At 42.8% G+C, this 24,089-nt stretch overlaps 3 protein-coding genes across 5 annotated transcripts in view; 1 reads left to right on the forward strand and 2 right to left on the reverse strand.

The window, feature by feature from the left end:
- On the reverse strand, positions 1 to 1,762 carry LOC136288813 (basic proline-rich protein-like). Its single transcript, XM_066182348.1, has 2 exons — positions 1,391 to 1,762; positions 1 to 1,332 (listed from the first exon to the last, which is right to left on the reverse strand). The coding sequence occupies exons 1-2, from the start codon at positions 1,760 to 1,762 to the stop codon at positions 1 to 3; spliced, it is 1,704 nt and encodes a 567-aa protein (XP_066038445.1).
- On the forward strand, positions 671 to 14,985 carry CCNE2 (cyclin E2). 3 transcript variants are annotated; one of them, XM_066178498.1, is made up of 12 exons: positions 671 to 693; positions 2,159 to 2,197; positions 2,286 to 2,394; positions 2,568 to 2,627; positions 4,567 to 4,718; positions 6,526 to 6,661; positions 8,721 to 8,867; positions 10,080 to 10,175; positions 10,900 to 11,034; positions 11,649 to 11,760; positions 12,425 to 12,579; positions 12,966 to 14,985. In XM_066178498.1, exons 2-12 carry the CDS (start codon positions 2,184 to 2,186, stop codon positions 13,065 to 13,067), a joined length of 1,218 nt encoding a protein of 405 aa, XP_066034595.1. In that variant the 5' UTR covers positions 671 to 693; positions 2,159 to 2,183; the 3' UTR covers positions 13,068 to 14,985. The 3 variants fall into 3 exon arrangements, with proteins under 3 accessions (XP_066034595.1, XP_066034615.1, XP_066034605.1); XM_066178518.1 differs by having other exon boundaries at positions 2,571 to 2,627; XM_066178508.1 differs by having other exon boundaries at positions 690 to 712.
- Positions 14,249 to 24,089, reverse strand: part of INTS8 (integrator complex subunit 8) — a 21,595-nt gene continuing 11,754 nt past the window's right edge. Inside the window, exons 14-27 of the mRNA XM_066178485.1 lie at positions 23,457 to 23,567; positions 22,649 to 22,850; positions 21,978 to 22,099; positions 20,774 to 20,958; positions 19,333 to 19,366; positions 18,620 to 18,676; positions 18,475 to 18,536; positions 17,674 to 17,792; positions 16,372 to 16,475; positions 15,679 to 15,729; positions 14,987 to 15,060; positions 14,845 to 14,909; positions 14,711 to 14,754; positions 14,249 to 14,460 (exon numbers count right to left, since the gene is read on the reverse strand). Of these exons, the coding sequence (XP_066034582.1) occupies positions 14,344 to 14,460; positions 14,711 to 14,754; positions 14,845 to 14,909; positions 14,987 to 15,060; positions 15,679 to 15,729; positions 16,372 to 16,475; positions 17,674 to 17,792; positions 18,475 to 18,536; positions 18,620 to 18,676; positions 19,333 to 19,366; positions 20,774 to 20,958; positions 21,978 to 22,099; positions 22,649 to 22,850; positions 23,457 to 23,567 (1,347 nt within the window). The 3' untranslated portion in view covers positions 14,249 to 14,343. The remainder of the gene's footprint in view (positions 14,461 to 14,710; positions 14,755 to 14,844; positions 14,910 to 14,986; positions 15,061 to 15,678; positions 15,730 to 16,371; positions 16,476 to 17,673; positions 17,793 to 18,474; positions 18,537 to 18,619; positions 18,677 to 19,332; positions 19,367 to 20,773; positions 20,959 to 21,977; positions 22,100 to 22,648; positions 22,851 to 23,456; positions 23,568 to 24,089) is intronic.

Consider the following 24,089-nt stretch of genomic DNA (forward strand, 5'->3'; position numbering starts at 1 on the left):
TCACCCCGCCCTGGTGCAGCGAGACGTGTGGCAGCCTGCGGCACCGTGCGCGGTGCGGGGTGTCGGTGGGCTATGGGCCCGGCGAGGCGGCCGGGGGCTGACAGCGGCGGCGGGGCGGGCGGGGCCGTGTTTACATCCCGGGCCGCCGCACGCTGCCGCGGCTCCGCGCGCTCCCATTGGCGGCTCGGCCGGCGGCCCCGCCCCGGGGCGGGCGGGCTGAGCCCCGCTGGGCGCGCGGGGCCGCCGGCCGAGCCGCCGCTGTCTCGGCGGGGCCCGGGGCCCGATGGAGCGGAGCGGACCGGACCGGATCGGAGCGGGGTGATGGTGTCGGGGGTGCCCCCCGCCAGCGGGGCCGGGCGGCGGAGAGGTGCCGGGGCTGCGGGAGGCGGCAGCGATGGCAGAGATGGTAGCGTTCTTCCCGGCACTGCCTGCCGCTCTCCTGGACGCCTCTGCCAGTGGAACCGGGGCAGCCGGGCCGGGACGCGGGGTGTCCCGGGGGCCGCGGGGGTCGGCGCAGCCCCGCGGCACAGGGGCGGCGCTGGGGCGGCGCTGGGGCGAGCGGGGCGCGGGCGGCGAGCGGGCGGAGGAGCCGCCTGCCGCCCTCGCACATGCGCAACGCGGGCCCGGCCGCGCTATATAGCGGGTTGGCGCCGGCGCCAGCTGAGCAGCGCGGCCCGGGCGGCAGCGGTGGAGGTGAGCGGGGGTCCCGCCGGTGAGCACGGGGGCTGGCTGGGCGATGATGATGATGATGATGATGATGATGATGATGATGATGATGATGATGTTAGTTATGATGGCAGTGATGATGGTAACGATGATGATGGTAGCGGTGTCGGTGTTGAGGATGGCGGTGATGATAGTAGTAGTAGAGGTGGTGGCGGTACCGGCAGACACGGTGCTGGTGGTGGGGGGTGTGAGGGGGGACACTGGCAGCGGTGACTGGGAGCAGTGAAGCGGGAGTGGTGGCCGGGAGTCGTGACCGGGAGCGGTGAGGCGGGCTGCCCGCCCGCCCAGGCAGCGTTTTGGAGGGAGAGTGGCTGAGGAGAGCCTGGGGGGAGATGTCCCCGCAGGCGGCCCCATCCGCAGGGAGCGGAGAGTGGCGATGGCACGGGTAGGCAGCCCCCGGAGGAGCAATGCGGTGGGCCGGGGTGCCCGCAGGATCCCGCCATCGGCTGCCCCCCTCCCCACCACGGAGAGCCCCGCGGGGGGCGGGCTGCCCGGTTTTGGAGGGAGCCCGGCGCGCTGGGGGCGGGGATGCCGGCCGAGCAGCTTGGCGGGCTGACCCCGACCGCCCGCCTGCGCCGCACCCCGGCGGGACCCGGCTCCCCCGCCCTGGCCTTTGGAGCGGGGTGCGTGTGGGGACACCCCCTCCCAGCCCCGCTCCCTGCACCGGGGGGTCCCGCTGAGGGGTGTCCCGGCGGGGGGTGGGTGTCCCCGCGTGTGAGGCGCCGTCCCGGCAGCCCCTTCCTTCCCCCTCAGGTTTTGGAGGGAGCCGCGCTCTCAGCCAGGCGGGAGCGCGGATGGGGGGGGGGGGGGCGGGGCGGCGGTCCTGTCCCTCCCGCGTCCCCTCAGCACCCTCGGGAGCGGGTGGGTGTCGGATCGGCCCTTCGGGAGGGGAGGGCGGGCGCCGGCGGTGCCCCCAGCCCAGCCTGACCCCGGCACAGGCCGCCGCCGCCTCCCCGCTCGCTGGAAATTGGCGCGGAACCGGCGCGGCGGGAGCGCGGGCGGCGGCGCCCAGCCCGGCCCATGGCGGCCCGGCCATCCCGGCAGGTGTGGGGGCATCGCCCCTGAGGGAGCAGCAGCGTGCTAACGTGTGTCTGTGGGGGTGCCTGGAGTGGAGTCTGTGGGGGGACTAGAGGGGTCACAGCCCCAGGGACTCCCCACATCCTCTTGTGTGGGAAGTGTCCCTTTATAACTTCCCTGCCCCCACCCCCAGGCAGCCTGAGCTAAACTGCTGGCATACCTGGGCACTCTGTAGCAGCACATGGAGCTGCATGTGCTTATATACCAGTCATGCTCTGCTTGGACATTCCTCAGGCCGGTTTGAGCTGTGTGAACCATGCTGCTCTTTGTGATAAGTTCATGACACAAAGTAGGGAACTTGGCTCTAGTTTTGTGAGGATGCACTAACTGAGCTTATCCTATTTCTTTGATCCAGGTAGAGATCTTATAGCCCAAAGAAGATGTCAAGGCGTAGGTAAGCTATTAACATCGTACTAAGATTATCTGTACTAATTTAATAACTACTGCTCTCCTCATGTCTAATGTCTTTTTTCTCTTTGCAGTAGCCGTTTGCAAGCCAAACAGCAGCAGCCACTGTCCTGTCAAGAAGAGGCTCCACAAGAACTGCAGGCACTAGATTATGTCCAGACCAGAAAAAGGAGAACAGCAGAGGTGAGCAATTTGAGCAGCTTGGAAAGCTGAATGATACTGAAAGCACTAAAGTGCATTTGGATGGGACAACTTTGCTGAGTTACAAAGTGGGATGGGGATATTAAGAGTTTGCCTGAGCTTTAGGAGGGTGTGCTGGCCACTGTCCGTGTATTGATGTGTGTCTCTCTTCTCAGCAGGAGATTAAGAAAAGAGAAGATGGGAAAATTGCTAAAAAACATCAGTACGAAATTAAGGTAATTCAATCCTAAATACTATTTCAAACTAGGTAAGGGAGTCGATCTGGTTTATGTTAGTGAGTGCGAAATCATGCATTCCACACCAGAAAGTTTTGAATAGGGGAAGTTAGTATTTTCAGATACTAAAGACTATGGGAGCTTAGCACCTTTTTATCTGTTGTGCCTTTGCTGCAGATAAAAGATTCTTCAATGTAAAACCCACTGCAGTGTAAGATTAGGTGAAAAAAAGTATAACCCCAGATATTTCAGAACAATTCCATATACAGAGCAGGTAAGGCCTAGAGGCAAGTCTAAACAAGATCACTGCACTTGTTTTAATTTTAGTGTGGTTTCATGGCCGTTTAGTTAAGATTCTTAACCATGCAGGTGATCTTTACTTTCATTTAACGGTTCTTTTGATTCTTTGAATCAATTTAGGAAAATGTTTTCACTAACACAAGAAACTCCTGAAACTGACAGGCCTTAAAGTTTTCTATTTTAAAGCAGATTAGTACAATATTATCACTTTCTCTTGCAAACAATATTGTTTGTAGTTATTCTGTTTGTAAAGTGAATGACACTAATGGCAATGGTGAGATGAAACTCTTCTGATTGTGAAGCTGTCTTTGTAAATCTTGAGCAGGAAAAAATGCTGGATAAGTAGATCAGCTGGGGTGAAACTTAGTTAAGTGTTACAACTTCTCTTTGCTGAAAGGGGGAAATCCTGCTTCCCTGTCTCTTCTTCCTTGATAGCTGGCCGTGTAGTCCATCCCCTGCCTTGCTCCATTTGAATGAATGATTTCTTTGAATGATTTCTCTGAATGAAGCAGTTCGGAGGTTCATCTTGCTAATTTGGCACTACAAAATAAGTTAAAGTTCTGCCAAGTTAGTGAGTTAAATCAGCCCAGCAGAGGGTCTCACAAGCATTGGGGTGGAACTTGAGCAGTGAGGATCACAGCAGAGAAGGAGTGGGACCTCCCTTTTCTCTTGGCTGCATGCATTAAGGTCAGTTCTGCTGGAATATGTAACCTCACTCTTGGGATACTTCAGTCTGCTATAAATAAGTTTAGATATACTAAGGAATCCTGTGTAGCTTACCTTGCAAGTCAGCTGTATAGGAAAAGCTTCTGTGTTCAGGGACAGGTGTTGCCATTCTCTGTGAATGGGATTGCCCCTCAACTCCACAGTGAATAATTAAAGTTCTGTGTCACCATTTTGAAGGCTGTCAGCCATTATAGCATTGCTTGCGCTCCAGGGATTCGATTCCTCCTTACTAATATTGGTTACATACAACCAAATAAGCATTAGTGAAACAAGTTATAGTTAACTATAGTGATCTAGAATTCTTTGTCTAAGGCTTTCTCTGTGAGTACCTTTGCACTCTTCTCATTTTGAGTCATTGCTTCCCATTTTTGGCATTGGCAAGCTGAGAGAGGGTTCACAGCTGCTGCTTGCTCAGTGGGTATCTAGCTCTGGAGCTGAGATGGGTGGCTCCTTTCTGGAGCACTAAACTGGAAGATAACAGGTCGCTGAATTTCCACTGAGACAGTAGAACCTCCACCCCCTCTTTTCTTTTCCCTCTGAAAAGATAAGTAGATAGGAGTAGCAGCCTAATGTCTTGTGTATTAGTAGCCATTAATATCTTTGCCTTTTGTACTGTAACTGAGCTTTTCAAGCAATGGATAGGCTACTTGTGGGTTCATAAACTAAAGACAGTCATCTTCCTCAAAGCTGAGTTCTCAAATGCATCAAATTTATTTATACATTTTTCCATCCTGACTATGGAACGTTTTGTTGGCATTTCATTTTTCATGTTTCTTGGTTTCAGTACTTAAATCAATGCTGAGATCTAGAAAGACTAATGTACATTACATATATTGTTACTGTAATGTACTCCTTGTCTTTCTTGCTCTCATAGTAAACTCAGCATTTAAAAGATATTTTGTTTATTTTGCAGAGTTGTTGGCCCCCCACGATAACAGGAGGCATCTCACCTTGCATAATTATTGAAACACCTCACAAAGAATCGGTAACCACTGACTTCTCAAGATTCAAAAAATACAGATTCAGGAACCTCTTCATAAATCCATCACCTTTGCCAGAACTCAAGTAAGTTTAACAGATGCAGTCATTGTTAATGTCTGAACTACTCTAATAAAACCTGTTGTATTGTGCTTACATAATACACACCTCTACTCATCTCCTCATTCCACAAAAGATTTGATGTACAAGCAAAAGACAGAAATTCTTGGGTTTGGTTGTTTGGATATTTTTTTCCCTGATCTTATAAACACACCAGACAGATAGTTTTCACCTTTCAGAGCTGTCCTTTTATAACTTAATACTGGACACTCTAAGTGGTTAAGAGGCACATAATGGTTAAACTAAACTTCTTACAGTGCTGTTGGAACTGAGTGGCCAAAAATTTTTAAGCAAAATATTCTTAAAGAACTTAAAAATGTTCAAATAAACTTGTGGCAATATCACTGTGCAGGTAACTTGCTAATGAAATGCAATGTACTTGGTGCAGTCACAGTTCTAGACAGTTGCCCTTCTGCAGAGAGATAGCTTAGCTGACTAAATTATAGTTTTCAATTTCAGAATTTCTTACACATTCGGGTGTGTTTGATAAGTACCCAGTTGCTGTTTGTATCAGCCTGGGGTTTAATGAAAGAGGTGTTGAGTTTACTGCAATATGTTAAGGAAAACTTCTGCTAAGGTGAATGAAGAAGAGAAGCAGAACAGGAAGCATTTCTCTAAGAGAACCTTTCTAGATACACCTTGGTTTGGGTTTTTTTTTGTTCTGGCCCAAACTGGATCAAAATTTGAGATGCTGCCAGGTGATGCTTTGCTGCAAAGTCATGTTCAGATAAAGAGTTCCATGCAGGGTGTTTAATCCTGTTGTTCACAGGCATCTGGTAAAGGTGAACTCCATCTTTTCTGAGTAGCTGAATAGGAGGATAATTTACTTCTGCCTTCTCCATCTTTCCCTAAGTGCTGTAAGAAGATCATAATTCATTTCTCAATGCCTGTCTGCTGAAACTGAGAGATCTGTGCATTAAACAAGCAAATATCTCTCCAGCTTTTAACTTAGGAGGGCAACAGAATGAAACTGACCTGGGTTAAAATTTGTAGGCATTTCCAGTGATCAACTCTGTCTGTTTCTGCTTGGGGAAAGGTAAACACATTACTCCAAAAACTTCAGTAGGAAATCATAATTTTATTGGTTAAGATGCTTTTCCTCTTAGTACTGCAGGATGAGAAATACATCTAAGAAAAAGCCCACATCAGTTAATAATAACAATTACAGATAAAGCCAAATTGATATAGAGGCATCATCTTCCCTAACAGACTGGAGCACTAATAAATTATAAGCTAGCAATAAAGCAGAATTCAATTTTTCTCTAAATAGCTTCTTTCTGAGCCTTGAAGTAAATAAGGAAGGAAATAAAGGGATGGTTGAGTGACTTTTAAAACACTATCTTCAGTTTTTCTCAAGCTAAACTGGACAACTTATGTATGCTTTGTGTTTCCTGAGGAGAAGTAAATTATCCATTTTTTAGGGGGAGGGTTTGGTTTTATCTTGCCATCTGAACAGCTGCCAAACTAGGCAAAATAAGGAACTCTGGCTGCACGTGCGGCTTTGAGAGACACATGTCCAGTTTTACTCCTGTCCTGTAGAACTGGACTTGCTGGTGATCTTGGCAAGCTGCTGTTGTGGTGATGTAAAACATTCCAAGTATTCCTGCAGTTTTCAAATTACCATAAGGATCTTACAGTGTGTGGAATTTTTGTTTCTGAATGTCTCTAAACGATAAATAATGTTTTGGGTTTTTTTGTTTTTTTTGGTCTTTTTTTTTTTTTTTTGTGAATTGTGGATATACTTAATAATGCTTTGTGTAACTTTATTCCTTAGCTGGGGAAATTCCAAAGATGTCTGGCTCAACATCCTGACGAAGGAGAACAGATATGCTCACTGCAAACACTTCACATCACTACATTCTAGTTTGCAACCTCACATGAGATCAATACTGCTAGACTGGCTCTTAGAGGTGTGTACTTTAAGTTACTTTGTCATGTGCTGTGCCTGTGGAGTAGGCAGGTAAAAGCACAGCTTTCACATAAAGATCTAGTAGTGACACGTACAGTTACAAAAAAATGACAAAACTATTTTGCAACAGAACTGCTTTTGATCTTCCCAGATGTGAGTTACATCTGGGCCTTCCCAGGCAGGAGGCACTGAACTTTTCCCCCCAGGACAGTGAGCAATAGTATTTTAACTTTTGCTTGTGACACCCTACATCCTGCAAGGGAGAGAAACCTAGTTTTGAGACACTTGTATTGAAATTTCTGTAGACAGACTAGTTATGGATCTCTAACTTATGGGGTAGACTGTTTCTAAGCCATGAGACAGCTGTGTCTGTACTGAGGATTTATGACCCTGACCATGTCAAGAGCTCTTTAGTGTCAGCCCATGATACTAATTTCTGATTTCATAGTGAATTTTCTATTTTATCATATAAAGAGAGCAGAAAATATCAGTGACTGACAGGTAAAGATTCTTGATATAGACAGCTTCTTATGTGAAAAGATTACAAATAAATCATATTAGCAAGGAATTTCAAGAAGAATTAAATTATTTTTAAAAAATACACTCTGAATAAAATTATTCCGATTGTGTGCTTCACTAGTTCCTCTAATGTGGAATTTACATATCACCATCAAATTAATTTGTTGCTTCTTAAAAAATCTTGAATTAGGAAATCATTTAATTTCCAAACAAAAATATCAACAAGGACATTGCTTTTGTCCAGCTCAGTGGTTGTATATGCCACAGTGGATTTAAATCCTAGCAACTTTGAGACTTCTTCAGTAGTTCCTAACACTCTTCTGTAACATTATAACAGATACTGCTTAACATGACCAAGTGTCATTATGTTTGGGAAATACACTTCTATAGAAACTGCCATTTATTTATGGGTGGGCCTGGTCTATACAGTTTTAGTTCTGAATCTTCTTTGGAGCAGTCGTGAATAGTATCAGAGTAACACATCAATTACCAGGCAGATATATCAGGTTGAAAAGAGTGGGGCTGTGCTGTTTCTGCCAATCACTTGCATTTTTGGTGGTCAGGGAGGGCTTTAATTTGCAAATGGGCTTCCAACCTTATCTTGGGAAATAACTTGTAGTAGTGAGATTTTATTCTCACTTTGTATCCAAGTAAAATAATGAAGCGGCTGGGATCTATTTCTTGGATATTCTTTTCTGCTCTCGTTCTGTACTGCACATAGATTGTCAGTAATTAATAGATATCTAACTGCCTTCTAGTTGTGAAAGGGTTATGGAGTTGCAGACGAGCTGGATATGTGCTAGCCCCTCCCAATCAATTAGAGATGAGATGAAAAAATAGGGCTCTCCCTAAGATCTCCAGGTCTGGGCACTCTCCTTTCTTTGTTTTGTTGAACTGGCATTTGAAACACTTTGATACAATGCGAGTATTAAAAGTTCTCCCTGCCAGGCAAACCAGCAATGGGACGGAGCAGATGGCGGCTCCTGCAGTTTTGTTCCTGCTTAGTGAGGCTGTTGGTGTGCCTGAGGGGGTACAGGCAGTGCTCCTGGCCTGCCAGCAGAGCCCCCTCCAGCAGGAGCTTCCAGACTTCTTTGCTGTAGAGCTTTGATTTTTTTTTTTTTAGTGGTTCTGTCCTGGGACAGATCTATGGGGAATTCAGTGAAGATTTGACTTAAGCTTTAGGCTCGAGAGTGTTCTTAATCAAAGTAATTAATGTGTGTATGTGTAGGTGTTGCTGTTTTGTTGGGGTTTTTTCTTCAACGGGCTTTCTTCTTTCAGTGGAAAAATGGTAGCTATTTAATTTGGAAAAAGTATTATTTGAAAGTCTGTTAGTACATCATAGACAATTGCGTTTAGGTGGGAGCATGGGAAATACCTTTTCCAGTCCCATGCTAACCACTGCATCCTACCATACCTTGGTATGCAAAGCTTTGTGTGTGCAAAAGATGAACCTGCATTTTGCTGTTAAAGCTTGAGTACCCCAATGTGTGTACACAGGGTTTTATAACAGAAAACTGAATTGTTCTTTTCCCCTGTTGTAGGTGTGCGAGGTGTATGCACTCCACCGGGAAACCTTCTACCTAGCTCAAGACTTCTTTGATAGATTCATGTTGACACAAAAGAACATTAACAAGAGCATGCTTCAGCTCATAGGAATTACCTCATTATTTATTGCCTCCAAACTTGAGGTAAGAAGTTCTGTTACAGGGAGGAGGATATTGAATTTGGAGTAACTAAAAAGACAGTGATAACTATTATTTCTTGTCTGAATCTTTTGAACTTGATGGTGTATGTACACTGAAGGTGAGAAGGGGAATTTTTTTTTTCTTCCTTCAATTATGCATTTGTCAGTCTCTTGGAGAGTAGTTTTTGTCCTCTCTTTCTCCAGCAGCAGGGAAGGAGACCACATAAACTTAAAAGGCATGCAAATGTGCTAGAAGTAATTTTGTTTTGTTTTGTCTTGTCTTTTTCCAAATATACAGCAGTTGGCAGACAATCTCAGGAATGGGTGTGGGACTTGAACAAAACCAAGCCTAAGTCTCAAACTGCCTGTACATCAGGCTGATACCCTTACAATACCCTCCATTTAGAGGAGTGCAGCGATGGTGATACCTTACATTGTGTGCTACACCCATGGGCCAAGAGCATAATTTTGGATAATGCACAGTGGGGTAGACTGACAGGAAAACTTGGGATTGATATCTTGGAACCCCTAGATCTCACAGTGGTTCCCAATCCAAGGTTGTGCACTACAAGCAGTCACCTATCCTTAATGAAGTGCGTGGGGCCGTGGTGGTCACAGAGCCAGCTGGTAGGGAAGCAGTTTTGCTGGCAAAGCTCTCTTCTACTTACACACCAAACTATGCTTGGCCCCAGCTGGCATGACTGGCTTAGCAAATTTCCTTAACTATCTCTGCACCATGGATTTTGACTGTTACAGTGGCTGGTTGTGGGATTTTCTCTTGGGTTTTTTTAGCTTTTCTCTTTTTTTTTCTTATTTATGTGATTACATTACCACTGATATTGCAGGTAACCTGTACCAGCCAGCCATCTGTAGGAGAATTGGGATGATGTTTGTTTTTACTGCATTGGAATTGGCTGAGTAGAAAGATCTATAAACGGCAGGGTGTTCTGATTGCTTGGTCAGCATTTATTTCCCCAGAAGCTCTAAGAGTTGCAATAAGTCCATTGCATTATACAACAGATACTAAACCCCAAGTAGGTTGTATGTTATCTCCTTATCCTGTAAGTTTCATGTCAGTTCATGTAATGAAAAAACACTGTTGAAGCGTAAGAAATGTTAACTTGTCAATATGGACAGAAAAGTATTTCCAGTATCTTCTCAACCTTTCTTAGAGAACTGTAAGATACACTCATCTTCATTTTCCCTCCTTTTAAAGGAAATCTACGCTCCTAAAATACAGGAATTTGCTTATGTCACTGATGGTGCTTGCAGTGAAGATGATATTGTAAGAATGGAACTTATTATGTTAAAGGTAAAAATTTGCTGTTTAAGTGCTGAGTGAATGACTCTTCAGCTGAGCCTTGTGTTTTAATGTCAACTTATTTTCTTAGAAAAAGGAACCTGTCCCTGTTTCTGCACAATACAGAAACAGGGGACAGGTTTGTTGTGTTGTGCAGTGGGCCTCTGACACCCTGGCCGGTAGAAAAGAGCAGGTTTCTCATGCTTGTGTGAAAGTCAAAGCTCTGAACAGTGCAGCCAGCCACAGGCAGGCTGGAAGGCTGTCACTGTAATGTACTGCACTTGCCAGCATCCCTTGCTGTCCAGGAACAGGGGCTTCTGGAGAGACAGGCAAAGACCTCACACTGCCCAGTGCTCCTCATGCTGGAGAGGATCTGTCTTTATCAACACAGGACTCTATACATTTATTCTTTCTTAATGGATATGGGCTGCAGGTTCACACAGCTAGCCCAAAAGCTTGAGGAAGTAATATTTATTTCCCAGCTTCTGAATGGAGAAGACATAAAATCCAATTGCACAAGTAAAAGGATACAGATTTGTGCTGATCCTAGCACAGCCTTTTCAAAAAGCAGTGAGAATGCAACCTGAAAAGACTATTTGTACTTGAAATTGTAAATTTTTTTTAGTGTCTTTTGAGGATGTGTGCAATAATCTCAGGAAAGTTATAGGAAGAAACCAGAGCACAAAACTATCGTTGAGTGGTTTAAGGTACTTAAATGTTTGTTAAATATTTGCAGGCTTTAAAATGGGAACTCTGTCCAGTGACAATTGTATCTTGGCTGAATCTCTATCTTCAAGTGGATGCTTTGAAGGATGTTCCAAAAGTGCTGCTACCTCAGTATTCTCAGGAAAAATTCATTCAAATAGCCCAGGTAGGTAGTAAAACTGTTGGAAAATGGTTCTTGGGGCAATGACAAGCACTACTGAACATTACACCCTGAAAGCCACTTTGTTCTAAGTGTTCCCTTGTTTCCCCTTGCCTGTTACGGAACGTGCAAGTTTGACTCCACCAAAGAAATTTAGTTTTGAGGACAAGTACCCCTGTGTGTCTTGTCTCCCTGCTTTCACATACTTAGAGACTTTTCTGTATGCTGGAAAAATAAAAAATCCATTTTATTTATTTAATTACCATGCACTCCAGCATTCTGTAAACAGCAGTGACAGCTCTGAGAAGGAAGGTGGATAATTTTGAATTCTAGACTGTTTTTACTCGTGTTGCCCCCAACAGTGTTTCTGTGTAATTGCCAAGAAGAGAGCCTGGGGAATGTTTTGACTATTTTGGAAGTGCTGTGGTTCAGTTTGTATGAGAGGTTTACTGAAGCTGGGTAGCTCAGTGGTGTAAATACTACACGAGGTAATGTTTAAATTTAAGACAGTACCTTCCTGGAGCTCAGCCCTGTTCTGGGGCAGAGGCTGTAGGTGGACTGCTTTGTGCATAGCCCTCAAGTATCAGCTTGTTAAAATTTGTTACTCTTCATGTCCTCAGCTTTTAGACCTGTGTATTCTGGATGTGAATTCTTTGGACTTCCAGTACAGAACACTAGCTGCTGCAGCGCTCTGCCACTATACCTCGATCGAAATAGTTAAGAAAGCTTCAGGTAAGATGCCTCTGTAAAGCTTGGCCTTGTTAGGCAGGGAATTCAGAAGCTGCCACAGGCCCAAATCTGCTTAAGAGGGCCTTGGTTTACCAAGTTGCCAAAGACCAAGACCTACACGGACACTAACACTTGTTCCATGGGTTTCTTTTCCTTCCAATTTCACTTCCTACCACTACTTCAGATATTACAGAGACTCAAAAGAAGGAAACACCTTCAGCAGTGCAGATTTTGCTAATGAATTGAAACATTTATTGTTCTTGCTTTTGAGCTAGTATTTGCCCTATGACTTCCAGGTGTTTGGGGATCATCAGCTATAAATTTGGCCACTTTTTCTCCTGAAATGTAGTTCTCAAGAAGTTGTGCATGTCTGTCAGCAGCACCCAGTGCATGGTTTTTATAGCATGACCGATAATCTTGTCTTCAAGTCACTTCAGCCTCCCCTGGAAAGCAACAACAACCCTTGTGACCTCCATTCACCTGCGGTAGCCACTGCCCTTTTAAGTAACAAGCATAAGGAAATGTTGGCTGTTTCTGAGAGGACAATTCTGAATTTTTATCTGCAGTATTATTTATTGTGTCTTTTAACTCATGGCCATATTGGAACACTGTGCAACGCCCTCATGATTTCTAAATATATTCCTGTGTTCTACCTTCTACCCTTTAGGCTTAGATTGGGACAGCATTTCAGAGTGTGTACAATGGATGGTTCCTTTTGTGAATGTGGCAAAAAAGGTCCCTGTGAAGCTGAAGAACTTTAAGAAGGTTGCAGCAGAAGATAGACACAATATCCAGACCCACACAAATTATCTGGACATGCTGGTAAGTGGTTTGTGGATGTGCAGTTTGGGCAGCTGAGTTTATTACACATCCCTTGTCCTGCAGCAGCTGTGAGTGGCCAAAGCACCTGGCCTGGCTCACCTCAGTGAGTAAGTGCCCAACCACCAGTGATGCTATAAACAACACGTGATTTACCCGAACACTCCCAGGCCATGAGCAAACACTTGGCATTCCCAGTAGTGGAGAGGAGTTTATAAGAGAATAATCTTCACTTTGTTATGCAATGTCACTTTGGTTTTCTCAGTATCCTGACTCTGGAGAGCCTGAATTGTATGAGTGGTGTGAGGAAGCACTGCTGCCTCCTGCTGCCACAAAAAAGGAGACCTTGTCACAGGTCTTAACTGTTGTCTTCTTTCCCCAATACACAGGAAGAAGTAAACAGTGGAGTAGTGTCTACTGCCCCAGGGCAGTTATCACCTGTGTCAACTGGAGGAATAATAACCCCTCCCAAAAGCACAGAGAAGAAATGAAATACAGTCAATTGTCATGAACAGATTTAGAAACAGAACTTGGTGCTTCAGAACAAGACCACACTAAAGGTGACTCAAGCTCTACTGCTATTCAAGACTTGGGCAGTAAAAGACAGCAGATGGAAACTGAGACCAGCATCCTCCTACAGACTTGACAAAAAGAGCTCAGCTGACATTCCACCCTGCTATCACAAGAGCCTGGACCACTTTGGTCCATTCTAACGTGACTTCATGGTAATTCTTAACTTATGACTTTTAAGAACATTTCTAATAGGGCTGGGTGGCAAGATTTGTCCACTCAGCTTACATGGCAGACTTGCTTTAATTTAAGTTAGAGGAGCAGGAGACTATTGGCAGCTTGTATGCATTACCTCTTCTTGAGCCTTTTTCTTTTCCTGGTAAGGTCAGAGCTCACTTGTGTCAGTTAGTCCCCCCAGCTCAGGTGCAGTATTATTAGAGGCCTGTGGGTAAACAGTTCACATCTCCAAAGCCACTCTGCGTGTGCAGGACAGGGCAGCCATCCTTGTATCATATCCCAGCTCCACAAGAGGCTGATGGATTTAAGGCCCTTTAGGCCTGCCATAAACTTCATTTTTAGTGTATCACTGACCTCAGGTAAGAGTACCAGCAAAGAACCTGCTGCTGCAGTAACCCTAACTGGAAGAAGTACAGTCCCCAGCCAGTCACTTGCAACAAGAAAGAACAGTATGAGATCTGGAGAAGGTATGGAATAAAGGGAGCCACAGGTACTCTACAACCACTCATGTCATAGGAACCGTATTTTAAACTGTGGAGCTGTATGTTATCAGTGTTTATAAACAGCATTAACTACTGTTTTCCTCAGAACATTCACTACCTCTGAGTCACTTCTGTGATGAAGGGCAGTACTGGGAAAGAAGGATATCAGTCCTCCTTTCACGATGCTCCTATCTGTGCCACACATCCAAGGCCAAGTGTTACGTGACACTGAGCAGCCCACAAAGCTGCACCAAGAGCATCAAGTGCCACCCACATCCACATTACACTCACAACAACTTGGCAAACTTGAATTCATGTCTTCTTCGAACAAGCCATTGTGGAACTAGCGGCAGTTGCTTCCAGCCTTCTGTACAGTTTGTAAAAATAAGGGGTTTATTATAAGATTTCATCTATTTCTAAGAAGAAAGATACTAGACTGTAAATGTTGTACAAAAATTTAAATGAATTTTAAAAAATAATAAAGTCTTGAAAGATTTTTTCACTTTTACACATTTTGTAATAGTCTTCCAGCATTAGCTTAAAAGTAAAGCTTTGCCATTGCTTGAAGAAACTTCTTTTTCCTTCTCTGTGCAGCAAGCTGTAGGACTTCCTCGGGATTGCTGGCGTTCAGCTCTGTCTGGCCAATGGCTTTTATCTTGAAACAAAAGAGGAGACACAACCAGCATGAGGCCTTCCAGTAGAGCTGCTTCATTTCAAGGCATTTTCAGCACTAGTTTCATGGGTGATTTATTTCTGTAACATGTCCTACCACCCCACCGCTACAGCCACAACTTTCTAAAAGAATTGTGTGACAAAACTAAAATTGGAATTGAAACCACCTTTTCAGAGGTGACTTCAGGGAGGGAAGGACTCTAAAGAAATCCCAGCACCCTGGGTTAACTTACTGCTATCTGCCGCTTATCTGTCTCGCCTCTTTTGTGGTGGAGATCTGAGGACAAGTCAAGAAAAGTCACTTAGGTAGGTAATGGACTTTTCCCAGCTGAGAACATCCAATATGTGTATTCCAGCAAAAGGATACATGTCAAGTACTCCAAGATGGTGACATCCCAGATGTATTCATAGTAAGAATCCATGGCATCATGACTGAAAGACAAGGCAGGTTAACTGACACAGTTACATACTGTGTTTAAGCATCTATAAAACTTTGTTGTAACATTTACCTGTTCTGTTCCTGCAGTGCCTTAAAAGCAGTTTTGTAGTCTACTTCTCTGAGGAACTGGCACAAAATAGCTACCTGTAAGGAAACACAGTGATTCTGACAGCCTGAATTCCCCACAAACCTTCCACACAATGCCTTGTTCATTCCACTCCTTTTCTAGACCTAATCTAGACCTTGCTTCCAATGTGAGCAAGCATCATTCTGGCATCAACAGTAGCAACAGCCAAAAGAAAAAGGGATTTAGTCAGATCGGAAGGGACTGAGTCGGCTTCCAGGTTTCCAGATGCATCTAAGAGCTTTTAAAGCAGAGCCCAATACAAGTTTTGTTACTTCCTGGAGAATGACTGACCCCACAGAACAGCAATAGCAATTGGAGTTATGAAAAACAAGTCCAGATTCTCAACACTACCCCACAGATACCTTCTCTCTAAAAAAAAAAAATAATAAAAAAAAATCTATATTATCAGAGTAAAATAGGACAAAACAGCCCCTGACTACTACTACTTTTTACATTTCCAAGTATGTGTTTACTTACTCATTAATTTTAGTCCTATAACTGTCCTAGAAGCAAAGGTAACAAAACCTACTCTGGATTGCATCTCCAAGGGAAGTCGAATTCAGTCTTTTTAAAAGTTATCCCCTGTATAAACATTTATAAACAAATGTTTAATTATGACATGTTTCACCTCTTACCTGGGTGTGGCAATTGAGTAAAGAGCAACACTTGATCATTCTTTTTATCACCTACAGAAAGGTTAAAAACAAAACACGTTCTGAAATGCTTGTTTTGGAACACAAACTGCAATTTTTATTATTGTTTTCTTTTTTAATTCAAGGGACCAGCTAAATAGTTATCAACATTCTTCTACCCCTAAAAAACTCCCCAGTTTTAGCACATCCACTGATGAGCTGAGCCTTCATCACTATAGAGATTTCCAGCACAGGTGGGCACTGGAGCATTGCTGGTGAAACAGGGCTGCTGCACTGTCCTGAGAGGGTCTGGCCCCCAGCCCTGCCCAGCACGGTGTGGCTCTGCAGAGATGAGCCAGGGATGGTCAGATCACATAGGAACTGTGCTCTGGCCTTTTCCCTTTGCTCTCTCCTCCACTGGTGTCCCACAGTGCTTTCCCAGCACACAGCTCTGCAGGCTCTATGAACAGAAAAGCCTTCTGTGATTCAGCAAAGGAGAAGTCTCAGATTTTCTATGGCTTTCAAGCAACATGCCAAAAAAGAAAAAGGACCAATGAGGACACGTATTCCTAAATGCATCAAGATATAACACCTCATGTGCTACAGGAATGTGTGTGCTGGACAGTTTTGTATCTCCACAGAATCAAGATGCTGACTGAATCCAAAGAGATTTTTGTAAATCCCACTTCAGCTCACCTGGTCTGTGTACACATCTGGTGGCACCATCTTATTAAAAAAGTCTGAGCATACAGCTCCTGCCTGTAGGTAATAGTGAAGGGCTGCTGAATACTGATTAGTTGCTGCCAAGGGAAAAAAGCAAAATAAGGTCTCAAGAGTAAATACAGCAGTTATTTAATACTCAATTGTTTATAGAATTATTCAGATGTGTATCTCATAGCTGAATTCTATTGGGAAAATGACTCACGTTTCGTTGTTTAAAAAGCGTGGACACATAGAAAGTGGTTACACAGTGGGCACAGTGGTAGATGGAAAAACTACACAGTCAGGGAAACTAGAACCACAGGCAAATTTCTACCTTTTGGGCATTACTTTTTATTTTTTTTCAGGTAGTTGATCTTGAATCCATCAACCTTAGAGTGGAAGTTTGTCTTCACTGAGCTCAGCACACGGGGGTAGTGAAGGAGTTTAGTTGGTGTGAGTGAGAAGATCAGCACTCTCATGGCTCAGCACTACTTCACTCCCACTAAGCCCTCCCTGAGCTGCAGAGAAAGCAGCAGCCTCCTGGGGCTCTGTGGCAGGAGCAGCCTTCTTGCCCATGGCTGCTGAAATACAACCACTGCCACTGCTCCAACAACTGTTCTTTCAAGTGCCAGCTTTGAGGCTCCCTACATAAATCGCCTGGGATGCTGCTGCACTTTGTACAGGCAATAAACACTGAAAAATAGGTTTATAACCCTGAATCAGTCTCCCACATGTAACATGACAGCACTAAACACTGGATTAAGGTCACTCCTCTCACCCCAAGGGTTATAAAGCTGTAGCTATTGCTCATTTACAAACCCTTCCTCATGCTTACTTCATTTACAAATCCTTGATACTTCCCTATATAAAATACAGATCCTCTCCAGTTTGCTCATCTTGTGCTCCACTGAAGTTGATCTCCACCTTTAAAAGCAACCACTATTCACAACTTTCCATTCATTATAAAGCACTCAAGTGCCATGGGTTTGCACAATTGCACCACTCAAGGACCAGCTGCAGTAGAAAAGTGAAGTTAAAGGTAACTGTTAAAGTGTCCTTTACCCTAGAAACAAGTCTGCATAACCTATCAGATGCTCAGTCTGTGTGTGGGCTTAGACACCTTCCCAGACAAATCCACCTACACCAGTGCATCTGAAGATTTTAACCTCATCTACCACTTAAACTTCTTTTCATAAAAGGAAATTTTTTATTTTTTAACGAGGGTTATGTCAAACAAATCTAGAGCAGCAAGGTACCTCTACACTCATGCTAAACACAGACATTGGTTTCACTTACCAAAATAAATATCTGCCTGAATAATTAACCAGAAGTGGTTGTTTGCATTGATAGTCAAGGCATAGCTGACCAGCTCTTTTACTGTAATAGCTACAGCTTCAAAGTCCACTGATTGAAGACTAAAGGAAAAAAGAAAGAAAAGTAATTCCTAACTTATTGCTTTGTCTTTTTTAACCAGTAATTTGATTTTCCATCTAGTTCAAGTCCAAAGCACCCTGCATAAATAACTTGCATAAAAAAAAAAAGTGTGAAGGATAAGTAACTCCAGAAAAGATTTTGTGTTGACCAAGACTACTGTTGTTACAATACAGTAAATCTGTAAAAGAAACAAATATAGCCTTCACAGGCTGGAATAAAAAGCCAGAACTAAACCAGATTCTGAGATCTCACCCCACAAGAGCCTCTAAATTTCAGTGGAGAAATACAGTTCAACCCAGCCAGAATAAATCAATACGTATCATTTGCGACTTCCAATTTTGGCTATTATTCAAACACACCTCAAAAATATCAGTGATTTCATATTAAAGTATTATATAGTTCACACAGTTACATATAATAACATAGTCCAATAAAGCACACAGCTTAAAAAACCCCATTTTTTCTTCTCCTCTTCCTTCTTTCCTGTATCTCCATGAGGACCATCAAACCAGGAAAAAAACTCTCCATGCCCTCAAACCAACCTTCCCAGAGACAGAATGGGGGCAGTGATGCCTTTACATGGAGAAATCACACTAACAGTAACTAGGACCAAACCCATCACATAAAGTATTTTGAAAAAAGTGTTTTCCATCATCATCTTACTTGGGGATGGATGAGGGCCAGATAGAAATGTGTTCTGCTGCAATATCATTCACAATGTCTTCCTAAGAGAAGAAAGATGGTATGAGAAATCATAACAAGAAACAGTTGAAGAAAATCAAGAAAAGCTTTGATGACATATACTAACCCGAACATTATGGAGTTTGACAAACAGGGACAATATTGTAGTTAGAACCAATGGTTCCTGAAGGGGGAAAAAAAATATTCCCATTAACTGATGAAACTCCACTTTCTTCCCTAAGCTTCAAAACTATGTAAGAAGTTCTGCCATCATTATAATTTCCTATTGAAATAGGACAATATTTTGTTAAGAGACCTGCAAAACAAGGACACTGCAAGAATTTTTCTGTAGAAAGTTTTTAATTACTTCAGATTTTCCTGAATAACTCCTTGGATACAAACTTCACTTTTGTTTTACGCATCTTTATGTTATTTCTGTAATTACTACCTAACCTTAAAGTTAAGCTAGGTTTACTACAACTTTCTATGCATTTACAAACCCAGAAGCTATTAACAATTTCTCTCCTTCTTACTTCTGCTGCTTAGTATGATGCATGTAGCAGCTTCTGTCTCCCTCCAAAAGGAATGCTTTGCTTCGTGACAGCTGCAATAAAATACACTCCCAATGTAAACAGATCTCCATCAGAATTCAGGGTCATTTTTTTACAAGCTATTCCACACTGCTTTGTGCCAGGTATAGCAAATTCAGACGTTTTTCAGCCATACAAACACCCATATAACTGTTAGATTTTCTGGAATTTAACACAAAGTGTCCAGAAAAATACCACACCAAAAAGAAGTTTTGGTTGCAAACAAATTTTCAACACCACTGTGACTTACCCGAAGCTTTTTGATGAAGGACAACAGTTCACTCCTAAATTAGGGACACAAATTCCCATGTAAGTAATCATCCACAATAAAGAATATATGCACACTTAAAACAAGAGGCAGTAGAGCAAATTCTTCACCTGCTAAAATACCCCTTCACCTCTAAGTTTACAAATGCAGGGCACGTAAATGAATGTGCTCGAACAGCCCATTCACTTTTATGCAGTTACTAGCAAATTTTACACTAAAAACAGGTCAAGTAAGAAATACGTTCTTCTATCAAGCTATAAAAGGCATGAACATCACAGAGATCAAACACTGACTCTAAAAGAGAAACCAGTTGAGCTGTACTGCAATTCCCCAAGCTAGGTTTGCAACAATGACCTACACACTTACAGAAGAGGGTACGCAGGGATCATTTATAATGTACTTCAATTTTCTTGTAATGAACATCAGAAATTGTCACCATAAGACAATCCAGACAAGGACAGCCTTTGGAAAAGGTTTCACTACTTAATTTCCAAAATAACAAGAGGGTCACTGCACTTTACTGTTTGAATCGGGGGGGTCAGGAAAGGTTCAGTAACCTGGAGTACACCTGTACTCCTTTTCCTTGCCAGAGTACACAACTGGAAGCTACAGCACGTCCGTACCCTCTTACGCCTGCCCCACAGCAGCAAACACAGCTGGCCTTTAGCACACGTTGACCTGATGAGCTCAAGAAAGGCAAAGACACAGACACAAGTTTGATAGAGGCACCTTTCCTGAGGCTTTAACATGAAAAGCTGTTCAATGTAATCACACATGCCAAACTGTACCACATTAGACAATTTACATTTAGGCTTAGACTTCAGAACAGGCCAAATCACTGGACAAATCAGTGTCCTGAATCAGTCATTTGAGGCTAAGGCTATAAAGGTGTCTGACAAAAAACTCTTACCAGAGTAATTTGATTTCCTCACTCTTTGCAGAGCTTAGGCGAACTAGAATTTCATTTCAAGACTGAGTAACACTTAGCTTTAGATGAAGAAACAAAGCTAAGTATAAATACCCATGCTGTGAGCTACGTGCTTGATACAGCTATAAAAGTATAAAACTGATACAGAATAATTCTATTTGCTGCAAGGCAGACACCTCCAGCCCATCAGCTAAACTGCCCTCTAGATGCCATTGACTTTATTGGAAGATCTGCACTGGTTATAATGGGAGCACAGCCACACATGCTTCAGTTTCTGCTTGGAGAGCTGCCTCCCACACACTCCTTTTCTGCCTCCAAAAAGGAAAAGTCAACATGTCCCTGCTAATACCCAATTCCCACAGTGGACAGGATTTTTACTCAGATCTTTAGCTGCTGCCATCCCTCTGATAGTGGAATCCAGACAATTTTTGAACCAGAACATGGGATCAAACAAACCATTCATGCCGTCTTCAAAAATATTTTCAGAAAACACACCTGTACATAATACCCAGTGTAGACTCCCTGTGTTTTATCAGACTCACTCTTCCATCATTGCCACGTTTGTGCTGGTTGGATACGCTGCAGATTTGGACAACAACTTCCCAGAGATCTTTAGCTGTGCGTCTGCTTTCTTTGGGACCTGGCAGCTCCTTGCATGTAGCAGCCAGCAACTGGCCCAGCTATGGAATGCAACAGAAAAAAATACAGGAACTAAGGTTTCTCTGCATATTATCTACAGCAAAGGAATTACTGGCATTTAAAATAGCTACGCAAATGATTTAAAATTACAAGCTACAAAGCAACGTGACCAAATTTTGCAGCAGGGAAAGAAGCAAATGATGAAGAAGCTGGAAAACAGGAATTAAACAGAGCATTTTTCCATATATTAGCTTCCTTGGTGTGTATTTCATTGTTACAAGCTCCAGAAGACAAACATATTGCATAAAACCTAAACCCCATAAAATATCATTTTATAAAGACTGGCTCTTTAGAACTCACTTAACTTCCATCTAGTAATTCATCTTAATTGAAACTGGCACAATGTTATACAAAAAAAGCTGAACCTCAAAACAGAAATTGGAAAGTATCACAGGTAAGCAGAGCAGGGTAAAAATGAAACTGTCCTGTAATACAACCTGGCTTCTTCTCCATAGCCTGTGAAGTAGAAACATTGCTGTGAAACAATTTTGGAAACAAAGTTTAAAAGAAGGCAGGGCTTGAATGTCTCCAAAATTCAACACTGGTGTTGGGTAAAAGAATGGAACTCTTACAGTGCGTTTGGAACACAAGTATCTTAGGAAGAGAAAAGAAGCCAGACATGAAATCAGAGATCTGCACACTTCTCATACCTCCTACATAAATCTAGGCTGAATTCCAACTGAGAGGACAGTCCTTTAGGGAAATGCTACAGCGTTTCAATCATGGATCATAACCAGACACACCTGATAGAACCAACCTTGGCTGGCAGCCAACAAGGGCCAAGATTTCATGTGTTTGTGCAGCACAGCTTCCATATTTTTTGTCCCGTGCTAAACATGCTTGTTGCTCATCCCTACTATATTCTGCCCATACTTAATTCATTACAGCCACAAAGCCCCACACTTGAGCAGAAGGGTACTTGCTTTGAAAAGTACAAAATACTTCAACAGAAAGAAGTCAATTACAGTTTGTGAAAGCTTCGACACTGTGCACTTGTTACCTTCACATAAGGATTAGTTTGAACCAGAGGTAATGGAACCTGCATGGTCAAATACTCATTCTCACACCAGTTTAGCAGGAAGGCAACGCATTCTTCAGCTATAACTTGTCGAAGAGGAATATCTATAAAAGGAAAGGGATTCTTTGTTCAACTTTTTATTTTTGAGAAAACAGTGTTGTAAAATGGTGTTGTATGAAAACAAGCAAATCCCATTCTCTCTAATTAGCTGTTTTTGTTCCACAGCTATGACAGGAAAATATGATGCCTAGCCCTACAAGAGACATCACCTCTGGAAATTAGGAGAAACAAGGGTTTCATCTAATCACAACAGTACGATGTTACTCTCTCATTGTGAAACCAGGAGAAAGCTTAAACAACTAGCAAAGCCTTTCAGGCAGAAGAGCACACCTGTTCAAGTCCTTTAAGTGGCACTGAACAGAAACTGTCAATGTGTAGCAACACGTAGGCATCGTGCTCATTTCCCACTTCTAAAAACTAATGAAATTTCTAAAGACTTACTAAAACCAGTGTCAAAGTCTCTGTTGTTTTTCCACTTATCCACGTAAGTGGTTAATCTGCAATACAAAGTTGTTTTATTTTGCTGTGATTTTTCCCCCTTCTCTCAAGGTTTGTGCTTTACTGCATCCTAGGAAAGCCAGTTATGTACTTACCAGGTACTCTCATTTCCAAATATCCTCGGACTCTGCTTATAAGATCAGAAGGAGGACGTTCTCCAGAAGCACCAGGTCCAGCCTCGTGAGTGTAAATGTCCAAAAGCAGCATTTCATTCAGCATGACCTGACGGAGCTTTGGAGAAAACTCTGTCACAAGCTCCAAGCAAGCAGCAAAAAGCTGTTTTGCATGAACAAAATCCTGCAATAAAAATTATATGCATTAATGATTCCTAATGAACTCATAAGGGGAAATACTACAAGCTAAAGTGCATTCAGGTCTATCCTGGCTGGACCAGCCTCGGCATCCATCAGCATTGCTCAAGCATCTCACAGTGTCTACTTATGAGTCCTTTGGACGTGCTATTAAGCTTAAGAGTTCCAGATCTTTTGAAAACAAAACAAGGAGTTTAAGCAAAAACACGCAAGAACCAACTACTGGTATGTTTGGTACAATTTTGTTTTAGCTGCATTTTAGCAAATTTGTCAATTACGAGGAAAATTGTATCAGTAAATCAAATCACTACTGGATTTAGATGCCACATGAAATAGAATATTATAATCCAAACTTTATATGAATGATAATATCTCCAGGCCCAACTCACTGGAAAGCCATTATCCTTGCTCTACTGATAGAACTTTGAGAGACAGAAACACTTAACCATTATACAACACACGGAGCTTGTTACAACACCTCCCTCACCTCCAAATTTTTCAGTTCTTTCTCTAGAAAAGGGCCTTCCAAATTTTCCATTTCATTAAGATTCACTTGTCCAAACCAACCAGTAAGCTCAGACAGTTTGCTCACCTTAATAGCACAGCAGTGTAATCCCTTTGCCATCAGGATGTAGACCAAATCCCTAGTCAGACTGTCTTTGATTCCTAAAATAACATTGCCGTAAACATTTGGTACTTCCCACTGGGAGAGAAACGCATAGGACATTTGCACAGAAACAAGTTTTAGAATTCACATCACTGCTTAAAACACCATCAACAAACCCCAGATATTGAAAACTACTGCCAACTCTTGTCTTTACATCTAATCACAAGTGTGATCTATGGCTCATTTAGAAATAAAATAAAAATGCTCAACTACCCTTTGTTCACACTCTGAATATACAATAATTAGGGAAGGAACAAAAGAAGACAAGAAATCTTTACTTAAAAGTCTTCCTCTCTCTTACTCTCACCTTCTAATGACAGAAATTTAAGCTAAAACAATACTGCTATCTAGTCAAAACATTAAAAGCAAAAGCTATGAAAACATCTTTTCTCATAAGGAAAGCTTGTGATACAGCCAGTAATTCCTTAAAACAAAGGTTATAGGTTTTCTTGTAATACTCGTCACATAGAACATGAGTTTAGATATGTATCGTCATTCTTATTAACCCACCACTATGCAGAGAGGGAAAAGATAAATCACCCTGAGGATGCATGAGAA

This window comes from Chamaea fasciata, unplaced genomic scaffold (assembly GCF_029207755.1).
Source record: "Chamaea fasciata isolate MVZ Bird 193981 ecotype frontalis unplaced genomic scaffold, bChaFas1.0.hap1 SCAF_1, whole genome shotgun sequence".
In the NCBI taxonomy this organism is placed as follows: Eukaryota; Metazoa; Chordata; class Aves; order Passeriformes; family Sylviidae; genus Chamaea; species Chamaea fasciata.

Excerpts from the sequence above, each read along its gene's own strand:
- LOC136288813 (XM_066182348.1), bottom strand. The coding sequence starts at position 1,762 with ATGGCCGGGCCGCCATGGGCCGGGCTGGGCGCCGCCGCCCGCGCTCCC. Across the intron at positions 1,333-1,390 it reads CCCCTCAGCGGGACCCCCCG|GGCGGGGGAGCCGGGTCCCG; the intron begins GTGCAGGGAGCG and ends TCCAAAGGCCAG.
- CCNE2 (XM_066178498.1), top strand. Across the intron at positions 6,662-8,720 it reads TGCTAGACTGGCTCTTAGAG|GTGTGCGAGGTGTATGCACT; the intron begins GTGTGTACTTTA and ends CCCCTGTTGTAG. Across the intron at positions 8,868-10,079 it reads TTATTGCCTCCAAACTTGAG|GAAATCTACGCTCCTAAAAT; the intron begins GTAAGAAGTTCT and ends CTCCTTTTAAAG.